The sequence below is a fragment of the Pholis gunnellus genome (genome assembly GCF_910591455.1).
Source record: "Pholis gunnellus genome assembly, chromosome: 1".
Lineage (NCBI taxonomy): Eukaryota > Metazoa > Chordata > Actinopteri > Perciformes > Pholidae > Pholis > Pholis gunnellus.
In genome coordinates, this window is record NC_136528.1 from 23,093,421 (window position 1) to 23,107,406 (window position 13,986).

Below are 13,986 nucleotides of genomic sequence, written 5' to 3' on the forward strand. Positions count from 1 at the left end.
GATTAAAATGAAGTGGCATCGCCAAAAATCTGAAATGCATCAAATCTAAGAGCTTTGTTACACCAGAAAGTTGCACAGTGTAATTAATTGACATGTCCTCACGAAGTGGGTGGTGCTGAAAACGTGGGGATGTTATGACCACTTGCATTGCTAGCTCAAAATGCTGTAGCTGTAGCTGGTGAGCAAACTGGTAACATGCCATCTAACTGGGAATATGCTGGCGCTAGCTAGCCACTACTAGCCCACTTAACTTCTAGTTAACTAGAAGTTAACTTGGTTAAGCAAGTAGCTTGGTAGTTAATCATGCAATAATGTAACTTTATTCAAAATAAGTATTTGTACCATTGACTCCTGCCTCTTAAATGACTGCAAAACATGCCTCTATGTGCACTTAACACAGGACAAGAAAAATGTCAAATGAGCTTAGAGCCGATATTCATTTATTGAAGATATGTTGGTATGTTGTGCAACTTAGTCCATGTGACAACATTTATATTCATCAAACATTTAAGACTGGAATCTTGGGCCCAAAAGGGAGGCGACCGGGAGGCATCCTGATGCCTGAGCCAATCACCTTATCGGGCATCCCTTTAGAGGTTCTCCGGGCATGTCAAACACCCCGGGGTAGACCCAGAAGACACTGGAGAGACTATATATCTTGTCTGGCCTTTGAACATTTTGGTGACAGGAAGAACTGCAAAACGTTTCTTGTTAGGTTTTTTGGTTAGGCAAAAGGAGAGAAAGACAGACTGGTGCCATTATATGTATGTGTATACATACATATATATACACACACAGCATTTAGTCTGCTGCAGGAATGAGTTCTAAAAAATGAGTTAGCATTTTTTTGTACTTCTTTTGTTCCCAATCCCACTTTGGAAAGTCCAGTTTTCTCTGTCATTTTTTTCACCTGCAGGATGAAAAAAATTTATCTGAGCACCACCGGTGCCCTAACCAACCACTGATGCAGTGTCGAGGACGACATCCCTCACTGGCTTCCCACCAGTCCAATTGTGTTCGTTGGAACAAGTTAGTGAGGTTCTCTGAGTACCCATGTGCAGAAAAAAATCCTACTTTTACAGCCAAGAAGAAAAAAAGTTACTCTAGATGTAAAAAAAAGCTCAAAAGATTTGATGAAAAAATCACAATTTTCGTCACATGATTAACGTCTGAGTGCTGCCCTCAGTTTAGCGGAGCGTCCTCGAGGATTCTCTTTTACATCGTCCTTTTCTGGGGTGATCACTTTTCTTCGCAGAGGAAGCCAATCAACACTTCCACCATCTCTTTTTTCATCCACCAGTTTTCCCTTCCCAGCGCCTTGCTTCCTCGGGCTGAAGTGATACTGATCTAGATTAGACAAGTCATCTCCCTGGAGGAAACGTTTTACCAGTCTGTCTTCTAGCGAATGAAAGGTGATCACGCAGAGACGTCCTCCAGGCGTCAGTACCGACCGGGCAGCACGCAGCCCTGCATGTAGTTCGTTCAGCTCATCATTCACAAAGATACGCAGAGCTTGGAAAGTCTTAGTGGCCACGTGTGCAGGTCTTTGGAGTCGGTCTTTACGTGCATAGAGAACAGCTGCAGGAAATGATCCTAGAGACAAAGAGATGGGCAGAGTGAGTGGGTCTTTTCGTGATGGCTTTTTTAATGCTTTTTCATGCTGAATGACATATTTCCAAGAAAGGTATTAAAGTGATGCTTTTGTGTGATTCTTTGTTAGTTTACACATACATCAATTAAATCAAGTAATCGGTTAGACACAGTCATATGAGTGTTAGTCGACTAAGAATGTCTTTGGTTCGAGGACAGTCCTACAATAGGTTTATATTCCGCTCAGTGATCTCCAGTCTGACTACACCCTCAAAAATTCATCCACCATAACAACTAGAATGACAGCACATGTGGAGGGGTTGTTAGGGTTCATAAGCAGTTTCAGACTATCAATGAATGTTTGGGGGTTGTTTTTGTATCATGATCATGTGCAATACTTTTCATAACGCTGAGCATAACCTCGGTCTTTCCCTAACCTTTACCACGCAAAGTTTTCTCTAACATCAGAAGGACAATGTCATACAATACGTAATCCAAATGCAATAAAGAATGCACAGGGACAAAAAGAAAAGACTGAAAAAGCCCAAGAGGTTCAACTCTGAAGGTCAAAACTACAAAGTTTACATCCATCTACCAAACAAGACACGCTACTGTGAGTTCAGCAATATATAAGTTTTGGACGGATAAGAGAGATCATCTGAAGGAGGAGGGAAGGAGGCCTTATGTGTCAAACTTAAACAACCATCCATGAACACAGCGGGGGACTGCCACACCACTTATCGGCTACCGCATCACCAATCCATACCTCCACTCTTGTAACTCTGACTCATGTGAAAAACCACTTATATATGACCTTAACATCCAACAGGTGTTGTCAGTGTGTGAATAACACAAAAGAGCTACAGAACTCGAGATCTCTCCACCAGCCAGCAAATTAAAAGACGCTCTTGATTATGAAAACATACAACTGTCGTGGTACTAGTTACTGTGATATTTTGTAATTGACTGATAATCTTCAGACATACGTAGCCGAGGAGTCATTAAATCAAGAAAATATAACGCAAAATGAGATTAATTGACGTAGCAGGATCTAGCACAAAACATAGCTCCTTGAAAAATACATACAAGCCAATGTAAGCAGTGGGGAGAGAGTGTCTGAGCGGCAGGTCCTTCAGAGGCTCAATGCGGAGCAGATGGAGGGTGGAGGTGGTGTTGATATGGCGGATGTGTCGCTACAGTACCGAGGTAACTGCAGCCGAAAACCTCTCATGATCTCTCAAGTTCAAGTTAATTCTTCCTGAGCATAAGACATTAGATGACAATGTCATCATTTCTGTTTAAAAATACCAAAATATTGTGTTTTCTGTAGTTATTGCTGTCTGACTGGTGCACTCCGTCTTGCTTTCGGTAAAATAAAAAGTAATTTATGTTTTTCTCCCTCAACAAAACCTCTCTCTACTACTGAATTTGCACCTGCCTTTTAGAGGCGGGGAATCTTTCCATACTAATCTTTCCATATCTCATCCAGTTATTTGAGTGATCCTCAAAATACATGTGCAATTAAGAGAAAGGCATTACTAACTGCAGACATGCAGGGAGGAAAACTGCACTTAAAGACTTATTTAGGCACAAAAAGGTCAATAAATGTGGACAATAAAGGTACAACATATGAGATTGGGAGCAATTTGATTGCCTCTCAACAGCTCTCAACATGGCAAAGACGAGCCGGCGGCTCATTGTTAACATTGCTATTAGCGCTTATAGTGCAAACCAAGGAGGGTGGGTCCTACGCTTTCGTGACAACGCTGTCGGTTGGGACGGCGTTATCAGCTGTACGATATCAACAAAACAAGGAGAAGCTCGGATAACAACACACACACACACACAAAGGGAGAACGAGTTAATTCTCTGCTCAGACAGACATTACTCCACCATGTCTTTACATAGCAAATAGTTGTGTGCTGTTAATATTCAGAATGTTAAACTCATTTAAAGGTTAAGGCTATAACTCTAACTGAAAATGTTTAAAAAATGTGCTGCACATTAAAGTTGGGAAAACATTAGCTTTATGTCAATACATGCGACAAGTTGATTCCACCTTGACCAACTCATAACCCCCACACAGAAGACAAATGAACAATTAGACACTTATATAGACCCGAAGAGAAACTGCAATAAACAGAGAAGTGAGTGATGTGGCATTTCTCTCCTCCTGCACTAAACAGCCCAAGGTGTGACTCACACTGCAATCAATACAAGGACCAGCCCTGGTCTGGCCTCACCAAGCCATGTGCTCTCTGTCCTACAGACAGATCCATGGAAAAAAAGACTAAAAGATGAAGATGTGTACATAAAGAGGAGATCAGGTCGTTACGCAGGAAACAGCACTGTGAATGTACATCAGTACGTAGGACAACATACAGAATTCAACTCTACCTTTGTGTTATGTCTCATCTTAAATTCCTATATTTGATGTTTGTAGTGCGCACCAACAAAGGCAAGAGCACAACTACATTCCACAATAAGATATAAGACAAGTTGAAATGTTTTAATTTGAGCCAAAAATTGCTTGATTAAAATGAAGTGGCATCGCCAAAAATCTGAAATGCATCAAATCTAAGAGCTTTGTTACACCAGAAAGTTGCACAGTGTAATTAATTGACATGTCCTCACGAAGTGGGTGGTGCTGAAAACGTGGGGATGTTATGACCACTTGCATTGCTAGCTCAAAATGCTGTAGCTGTAGCTGGTGAGCAAACTGGTAACATGCCATCTAACTGGGAATATGCTGGCGCTAGCTAGCCACTACTAGCCCACTTAACTTCTAGTTAACTAGAAGTTAACTTGGTTAAGCAAGTAGCTTGGTAGTTAATCATGCAATAATGTAACTTTATTCAAAATAAGTATTTGTACCATTGACTCCTGCCTCTTAAATGACTGCAAAACATGCCTCTATGTGCACTTAACACAGGACAAGAAAAATGTCAAATGAGCTTAGAGCCGATATTCATTTATTGAAGATATGTTGGTATGTTGTGCAACTTAGTCCATGTGACAACATTTATATTCATCAAACATTTAAGACTGGAATCTTGGGCCCAAAAGGGAGGCGACCGGGAGGCATCCTGATGCCTGAGCCAATCACCTTATCAGGCATCCCTTTAGAGGTTCTCCGGGCATGTCAAACACCCCGGGGTAGACCCAGAAGACACTGGAGAGACTATATATCTTGTCTGGCCTTTGAACATTTTGGTGACAGGAAGAGCTGCAAAACGTTTCTGGGGAGAGGGACATCTGGAATACCCTAAGGCTGCTGCCCCCAAGACCTGGTCCTGGATAAGCCGAAGAGAATGCAAGTGTTTTGATAGCAAAAGGCAGGATGCTTTTGTTGCCATCTTGCGGGACTCTGCAACAGGTTGTGTTTTTCTAAATTGGCAGTGAAAGCTGATGTGCTAATGTTGAATTAATTCAAATAGATCACTGCACCCGATTTAATGTTGTTGCTCTGGGTCGAAATTAACGTTACACAGCTTGTTGGCATCTCTAAATCAATGCATCCATGGCCGACCCACTGGCTATTCAAACACACACACACACACACACACACACACACACACACACACACACACACACACACACACACACACACACACACACACACACACACACACACACACACACACACACACACACACACACACACACACACACACAGTTAAATACAGGGTGACTATGCCATTTATTAGGTTGTTGTGTTGAATACATTTGGTGCTGTAACGTAGCTAAATGTAGCTCACTTGACTCCTGCTGTCAGCATTCAGCAAAGTAAACACATTATCCTTTCAGTTACATGTTGGGTAGAATTGAGCAAAGCTGCTCTGCTTTCCATTCCAGGCTCTTTAGGCACCTTCACAACAACAACGACAGTTAATGGCTGTGGGAATTTTCTGTGTCCTAAAAATCTATGCTAGATCTAAAATCTATGCTAGATTTTTAGGACACACATGACTTTCGTGGACAAAAGCCGGTAGCGGATTATTCGCGATACCTATTTTAGAGATAACTTTTTTGGAGAGAAATAAACAGAAACGGGTCAGATAAGACTTGTCAGCTGTTCTTGGGACGGCAAAGTTTTAGCCCACATTTTCTTACACTCTCGCAAAAATGATGTGTTGAAGGATTTTTCATTAAGTGGAGAGTAACTTTTCTGAAAAAAATAACTCAAACGAACACCTTTGGCCCCAGGTGTGCATACAACTCCAAAGCCCTGTTCATTCACACAGCCATGCTTCTGTAAACGACAAAATGCTGTATGACAAGGTGACCCAGTCAATGCTGATGCAAACTATTAATGCTGACAACAAAAATGAACGTAGATACGTCACACATTCTTTGCTGCACTTTTTGTTAGTTTCATCTAGAAAATTCAGCATTAACTGCTGTGGAATGTGTAAGATAAGCTAAAGTGCAAAAAAAAAAAAAAAAAGAGCCACCAGATCCTCCTACCCTCGTCATCTCTACTGTGACTTTAAATTTTTCCTGTCGGCATCAACGTCACAATTGTTCACAGAGCCCCCCTGGAACTCTTAAATCAAAACCTCTTGGATTGTTTCAAATAAACATTGGTGGTGACTTGCTTTGCTCTTCAAGAAAGATCAAACAGCTGCTCTTACTCACACCTGTTCTCCCAGGGTGACACTGCTCTGCATACTGCTCTGTGCAATAACTACTGAAAAGACATCTCACTCGTTCAGCCGCCGAGACACACAGTGTCATCAGTGAAGACAAACAATGTAATCCTGGCTTTATACACGAGTGTGTCATGTGTGTGGGCATATATGGGTGTTTGCATTTGTGCCAGGTGTGTGTGCATATGTGTCAGCAGAGAAACAGGGAAAAAGAGAGGAAAAAGAACATAAAAAGCAATGTGGAAGGAGAGAGTGAGAGAGCGAGAGGTGTTTGCTTTCAAGGCATTAGCCACATTCTGTTGCAGCCACCTCCAGCTCTGTCTTTGTCTCAGCTCCCTCAAAGGAAGATGTTGAAGAAAGGCGCCCAAAACAGAGGCAGGAGAGAGGATACTGACTACGGTCACAGTCCACGTAATTTTCGGAGACAAATACGTCCCACAGGGAGACACCCTTAATAACTCCACTCGTGTTTTATTTTCCCTCGTAGCCTCCAGAATGCTGCGGGGAATTAATCAGAATAGTGTCTAGCTACCTGCCACCACGCTGGCCAGCTGCTGTGTCTGGGTGATGGGGTTGACACGGCGTGCCTTCACAATGGCTGAAGCTATTTTCCTGGCGTGTCTTTCTTCCCCATATGCAGTGAGGATGGATGCAAGAGCCTGTTGATCTAAGGTATTCACAACGTCAGCAGCACAGGGCATGTCGGGGTACCTACGCACAAAGAGAAGACCAATTAAGCTGCTTGACGTCACATCCTTGCTGACAGTGGTGAATTGTGACAACTCTGAGATACAGCTGAAAACCTTTATGGCTGACAGTTATGACTAGAATGATTGTGAGGGAATGAAAATAAAAAATGCAGCTTGTGCAATAGCTTATAACGGGCTATCTTTGCTGGTAGCTTTGCACATTGTGTTGCCCTTGTGAAGTGATTCATATATATTTATGAAAACATTCAAGAAGCTTTAAATTGCAATACATATACATCTATACATACATATCTATTTATCCATCTATTTATCTATCAATCAATCAATCAATCAATCAATCAATCAATCTGTTTTCACACACACACACACACACACACACACACACAATAGAAGGACATGCATGTCTCCAACAGGGCTTTAGATTACACACTGACCCACTTGCGTAGTGTTACACATCAGCCTTTGATAATATTGACTTATAATGCCGCCATAAGTCAAATCATTTAGTTTTCTTTTCATGGGTGCAAAAAAAATGGTATTATTCAAATTCAATTGTGAAAGCACTTTTCCAATATTGTAACTTCAAAGGAAAGCTCGACTGATAATGGATTTTAAATTGCAAACACTTACTGCAATGAATTAGTTTTTAGTAATTTAGTTTTTATGATATATCAGCAGATACTCATTTACTGACATACACACTTAACTAGAACACAAATATTTGATGAGGATCCATGAAATAGGAATTGTTACCAAAATAGGTACTGAACATGATTTGTGAAATGATGACAGTGTTTTCAATTTATATATCTTTAGCATTTCTTTTTACCTGTGGGGAAATATACTTAACAGAAAATATGTGGAACATGCTTATATTGGCTGGCCGATTTATCGGTCTGTCTCTACTTTTAAGTTTATTTTAACATTTAATGTTCACACACTATGGCACAAATACAATCATGCTTAAAATTAAGAAAAAACTAATTCTGCCTTTGCTACTAAGAAAGGACAGCTGTATTCACACACACATAAGAGGTTGCTTGTCAGGAAAACATAGGTTGTTTCAATTGTTTACAAATAACAATGATTGTTTGTTATCTTGTTATTGAACTCAGAAAATATTTTTCACTTTTCACTTATTCAAATTTAAGAGAAAAGTTGTTATTGGTAGCCCATTTTTGCTTCGCCTTTTTTATTAGCTGCACTTCAACATTACTGCTCCAATGAGCACTGAAGCAAGTTCAAGGCACCAATAACTAACTATCCAGCACCTCCCAGCACTATTTATTAGGAAATTAAGTCAAGTGTTTTTTGTTGTAGCAGTGTTGATCAAATTTAGATCCATCAGCCAGACACACCTACTGTATGTCGCAAAACTCTTACCTCTCTCCATCCATCCTCATGTCCAAGGGCCCGTCCTTACTGAGGGAGAAGCCTCTCTGCGCCTGATCCATCTGCATGGAGGAGCAGCCAGCATCCAACAGGACAGCATCAATGCTGCCTGGCTTAATGTTCATGTTGGACAGCAGGGCTTCAAGCTCGCTGAATCGGCCAAGCAATGGTTTCACACGACCACTGGAGACAGGATTAAGGAACGTAATAGAGTTATTAGACATTTGTATATCAATGCATGTGGCTGCTGTTTAAATGGATTAGCAAAAAAGAAAATGCTACTTTATTTCAGTGACATCCAGTGTTTTCAAAAGGACTGTAGTATTTCATTGGCAAGGTGAAAGGCAAGGTACGAAACTAGTAATAAAAAGACAATAAGAGAAAAATACATTATTTGATTGCGTGCATGAGTGAAAGATGATTGCCTTTCTGTTGATGTTTTTAGGTAATCAGTTTCAGTTGGATAATAGACATTTTAATACAATGAACTGGTGCTTCATAAACACACAGCAGAGAAAAAAAAACACCAACATTCAACATCCATCAAGTCACGGTAATATTAAGCATTTTAAGCAGACGTGTTCATGGGAAGACCACATGAGATATTTGATTCAATGAAAACCCACAATAGCTCGAGTAACTTTCCAGTCAACCTTTTAAAACTGAATCAGGTGTTTCCTTGGAAGCCCACTAACAGACTTTGCTCGCCTATTCAGATCCTTCCTTGTCACCGACAGAGCAAGACACTGTGTACACAGCCACTTCCACATGCACGAGTGGTGAGATCCTCCAGCCACATTCATGCATTTTTCATATGACCTTTTAACATTGTGTGAACAAAGATGATGGCGGAGGAGAGCAACAGGAGCTATCATCTACACATTAGGAGCAAAGGGTCTTCTTCAACCTTCTCCACCCGTTGATTTCAGTGAAGTTATTACTCTTGAAGAAAAAGTGACCAAAAATAACTGATTGTCATTTCCAAATCAGTGGTTTTGTACATCACAGAGCCAACAGCAAAAACTAAGCAGCTCAATGACTACAGCCTCCTTAACTGGCACTCAGTACGATGTGAAATCAGTGTGAGGTCAACATGAATCGGCTTTAAAGGCTAAATATGTTTTAGACCTCAATTATGGGACCTAAACACAGGGAATTTCCGCTCTAGCTGTGAAGATCTCTCCACATGTCTTCGGAAATACTACCGCTGCCATTGGTGTCCCGTGTCTCGTTTAATGGCATGCAATTAAGTTTGCCTAATATTAAATAAGCCTCTTCCCCATGTCTAGCTATTCATAATGACAAATTTGTAAACTTCGCACAAATAAGTCATGGTTCTGTTTGCGTTCTATGGACTGTATTCATGATGGACAGGTTTAAATGAATGGTAGAGAGGGGTAACAATAGGAAAGTCAATGAAAATAGTGTGATAATATGCTCTCAATTTGCAGTGAGTGGAGCTGGACGATGCAGGAATATAATCTAATTCCCATCTCTTTTATATCAATAGTGCAATTCAGAATGCAATTTTTGTTTTCAGTTTGCAAAGTTCCTTACCTTCTGCATTATTCACTATACACAAGCAACACATTAATCTACAGTATGACCAACACAACATTTGATAGTCAACATATAAACTGCTCTTCATTCATGTAGGTCAGGCCTACGTGTTATGAGGAAATGAGATCTTTATTTAGATATTGAACTGTCAAAAGATGGTTTTCAGAACCATCAATCCCAGCAGAATATAATAACTTAACATTACAATTATCATGACATAATTCAAATAAAAAACAACAAAGCATTGCAGAACAATAGGCCTGGTGTGAACATTAATTTATGAAAACTAAATATGAACCACACTGGCCTTATCAGTATTGTATCAGATCCCACAAACTAAAGTGCACACTGACTAAGGCTCTACCACTCTAATTAAAATATTTAGATAACTCAAAGCATTGTTGTTAATCATTCCTGCATCTGCTTCCAGACCGTGGTCGAGAAGCACAGGCGAGACTTTGCTACGCTACTCTTACAACAATGTAAGATGTAAACATGTGGGTTGCACTTAAACCCGCCTTTGGCCATGGTCAACTTCACACAGTAGTGTGTTCAAAGCTTTGCGTGGCGAGGCATTTTTAAAAAGTTGTTTTTTAATCATTCTACACCTACTCTCATATGTCACATGGAGCGTAGGGCAGCGTCTGTGCAAATGAAGCCCAGGGCGCAAAAGTGTCACCCCTCTGGTTGGTTAGATGGTGAAAATTGATCCTTTCACAGCAGCTTTTGACATTTAAAAATTACATTCTATGAAATCGTGATTGATTAATCGTTCAGCCCTAGTGTTCAGCACTTCCCCAAGATCAATTTGAGATGTTCCCTTACGCTCAAAATAACATCAGAAGTTTACCCCCCTGTCAGGGTAACAGTCGCTATAAGATAGAGCAACTTCATAGCTGTTAGCCTTTGTTTGTGTGACTCCATCTATTTCTTGAAAACGCACACTTAAGTTGCTACCACTGGTGTTCTCTGAAGTCCATCTAGGGAGTGCAATCAATGCAATTTTGATAGTGCTTTTTCATCAATTATTTTGCTAATATTTGTCAAACACTGTAGATGACTCTCCGCTCTCTACTCAGCAGGAGTAGAGAGCTCCCATCATTCCCAAAGGCTTCTCAAACAAAGGTACTGTATATATCTCCAATACAGAAATGACGGGAGCGATTTGTGGACTGTCCATCACAAACACAAGATTCAATCCAAGAGTATGAATCAGAAATGCAGAAAAGAGAGAAGCGATATCTGAATTGGACCTCAATGATACTACTGGTAATATTGGCGTGTATATATATTGCGACGTCGTCGGGCAGTAGAAGCCACACTGTCAAAATTTCTTGCAAAATGTTCGAGTTGACTTTACCTATTGCTGGAAGAACTGTATTGATACCAGTAAGCAGCATCGGTATAAATATAGGTATCGATAAAATACAGGTATCGACAACCTTCCCTTTTGAAAACATTTTTTTATTTTTGCCCCTTTTATGTAGCCAACAATGACTCCACCTTTCTCATGATTAACCTGGGGCATGCAAGGAAAAAACACAAATTGGCAGGTCCTCTATTTCAAAACCCACAGAAGACAAAATGGCAAGAGAGCATCTCGCCCACGCTGAAAGGGCCTTCCTTTGCTTTTCTCTTGTTATTCACCATCCTGCACCGTGATTGATTTGTTGAAAAATCTATAGTAAAGGCTTTGTTGTTCTCTCCCATCAACTGCGCAAGCCTTTTCCTTTACTTCCTCCTCACTAACACTCTACCTATTTTTTTTGTCTTTTTGGTGACAGATTACAAACTTTTTAAAAACTTGTTTGGTTCTTTTCTTTTCAAGCAACTTTACTGGAGGTGACGCTGTATTGTGCGGATGATTATCTTGTTACCTAGTTACTAACATACAACTGGCATACAATGAATTTATCAAAGCTTTGTTTTTCTTTTTTGGGGGGTGTTTTTTTGTTTTCAGAAAACAGCTCCCACCCACCGCTTGAAATGATGAGACAGAACCGAGTAAATTGTAAATTAAAACAAAAGCAATGCAACTTTACAGAAACTGTAACGGGACTTTACGGTGGGGGCAAAAAAAGATTAACGTGAAAATAATGTGATTCTTACCCTCTACATTTCTGAATTGGTTTACAAATGTCTGAAATCTATTTTTGTGTGTTAATTACTGTAAGTTGACGGATTCTGAATGAAATAGTGTAATTTCTTAGATGAGAAAAATATGAACAGTAATTATTTACTTAAATCTGAATGATTACAAATTTTGAAGAGTAGTAAGTTTAGTCAGTTCGAGTCAATTTCCAAATATCAATAAATTGTTGGTTTCACAGATGTTGGAATCAAGCGGGTCATTTGACCACATTTAACACGGATGCCAATTGTAATTATAATGTCCACTGATAGAGGGTGCTCCCATGAAATACAAAGCCTGTAGTCAAGCAACTGCTTGCAGAAGGTCTTGTCTTGGTCCAGGCCTCTTCCTCAACAACACGCAACGATGAGACATGAACGGCCAAAAGAGAAAACTGGACCAACACCATATCTTCCACGCAAAATAGGAAACAGAAAAGGCAAACCTATGTGTTAAATGTGCCTGGAAACAAAATTAGCCACAAAAGGATTTCAACTTGGGTTGTCCCTACAACATGACGCACAAACTCAAATATGTACACCAGAGCTGCCAGAGTCACCATCACAGATGACCTCAAAAGGAAAAATACACAACAGCAGAGCCGTACCTAAGCCATGACTACACAGGAGTTCTCGCTCAAGGCGTCTCATGCCAAAAAGCAGTAAATCAAATGCAAATATGTATCTCACTGCATTTCTTGAAAAGACCCGCCATGCGTAGCTAGTTTAGGTAGAGACGATTGGTTGAGGTTCGGCATTGACCTCGAGAGGTTAGGGTCAGGATAGCCCATTGTACAGGGCATAGGACCTGAACAAATCGGGCTTGGCGTTGGATGAGAGTACAGATGTGATGGATAATAGCCAGCTTCTCAAATACAAATGAGCCATTCACAGCTCATTTGAAGTGCACAAAGAGTTATTGCAATTTGGTAGCTTTGCATGACACTCCCAGGGCAAGGATGTTTTCCACATTCATAACTGTGTTGTATGGCAGCATGTAGGCTAGTGCTGGGTGGTATACCATATTACCCGGTATACCGGTTTTAATTTCCCAAACTACATACATGTTTTATATAGTGCTGCATCACAGAATACCTATGAGGAGAGCTATTGTGTACCCTTCTTACAATAACTTTATAACACAAAAACAACAACACACAACTAGGTCTATAACCGGTACAACACCATGGCACACAACAATTTGAGACACAAAAACAATTTGTAACTAATAATTGTACATTTACAAATTTACACTGCCAAAAGGCATGCTGCGAGCAAGCAGCATAACTCTGTCTCCAGAACTTGTGTCCAAGAGAAGAGCTGTGTTTGGAATTTGTTTTGGTTTGAAACAATACGACATAGCCACCATTGTTGCCGTCACCTCAGCACAAAACGTGATGGAATACAGAGAGTGCGATTATGGTCGTTGGATTCGAGGCCATAAAACAGCAAAGCCAAAGTGTCAAACATCGCTTGAAGAGGCATTTGCCCAAAGCACTGCATATGGTCCCGCTACAGACAGTCGAGAAAGACGGGTTCAGAGCAATGAATAAAACACTGGATTCAAGGCATGTTTTGTCGGGGCAAAAATACTTCAGCTAGACTGCTATCTCAACATAATACCAGCTACATCGTCGTACAGTCACCCAAGGACCTGTTGTCAGTTTATAGTGTTCATACAACTATCTGAAAATATTTTGGTTTTAAGACAACATTAGCTTCAAGATCTATTGTTTATTTGATGCAGTTTGCACAATAAGAACTGTTTACATCAGGGGTGTCAAACTCATTGTCGCTCTGGGGCCACATCAGCATCATGGTTGCCCCCAAAGGGCCGGTTGTCGGCGGGGGGGGGGGGGGGGGGGGTGCTCCTTCGTCTTCGGTGGGGGGGTGGGGGGGGGCGTATGTGGCAGCTGCTGCTGCCACATACGCTGGTGGAGGTGTGCGCGGCGCGT

General features: G+C 40.7%; 1 protein-coding gene across 1 annotated transcript in view; it reads right to left on the reverse strand.

Annotated features, from left to right (window-relative positions):
* Nucleotides 1-470: 470 nt before the first annotated feature.
* mettl15 (methyltransferase 15, mitochondrial 12S rRNA N4-cytidine) overlaps nt 471-13,986 on the reverse strand; it is a 45,483-nt gene continuing 31,967 nt past the window's right edge. Inside the window, exons 4-6 of the mRNA XM_079157549.1 lie at nt 8,333-8,524; nt 6,772-6,950; nt 471-1,593 (exon numbers count right to left, since the gene is read on the reverse strand). Of these exons, the coding sequence (XP_079013675.1) occupies nt 1,163-1,593; nt 6,772-6,950; nt 8,333-8,524 (802 nt within the window). The 3' untranslated portion in view covers nt 471-1,162. The remainder of the gene's footprint in view (nt 1,594-6,771; nt 6,951-8,332; nt 8,525-13,986) is intronic.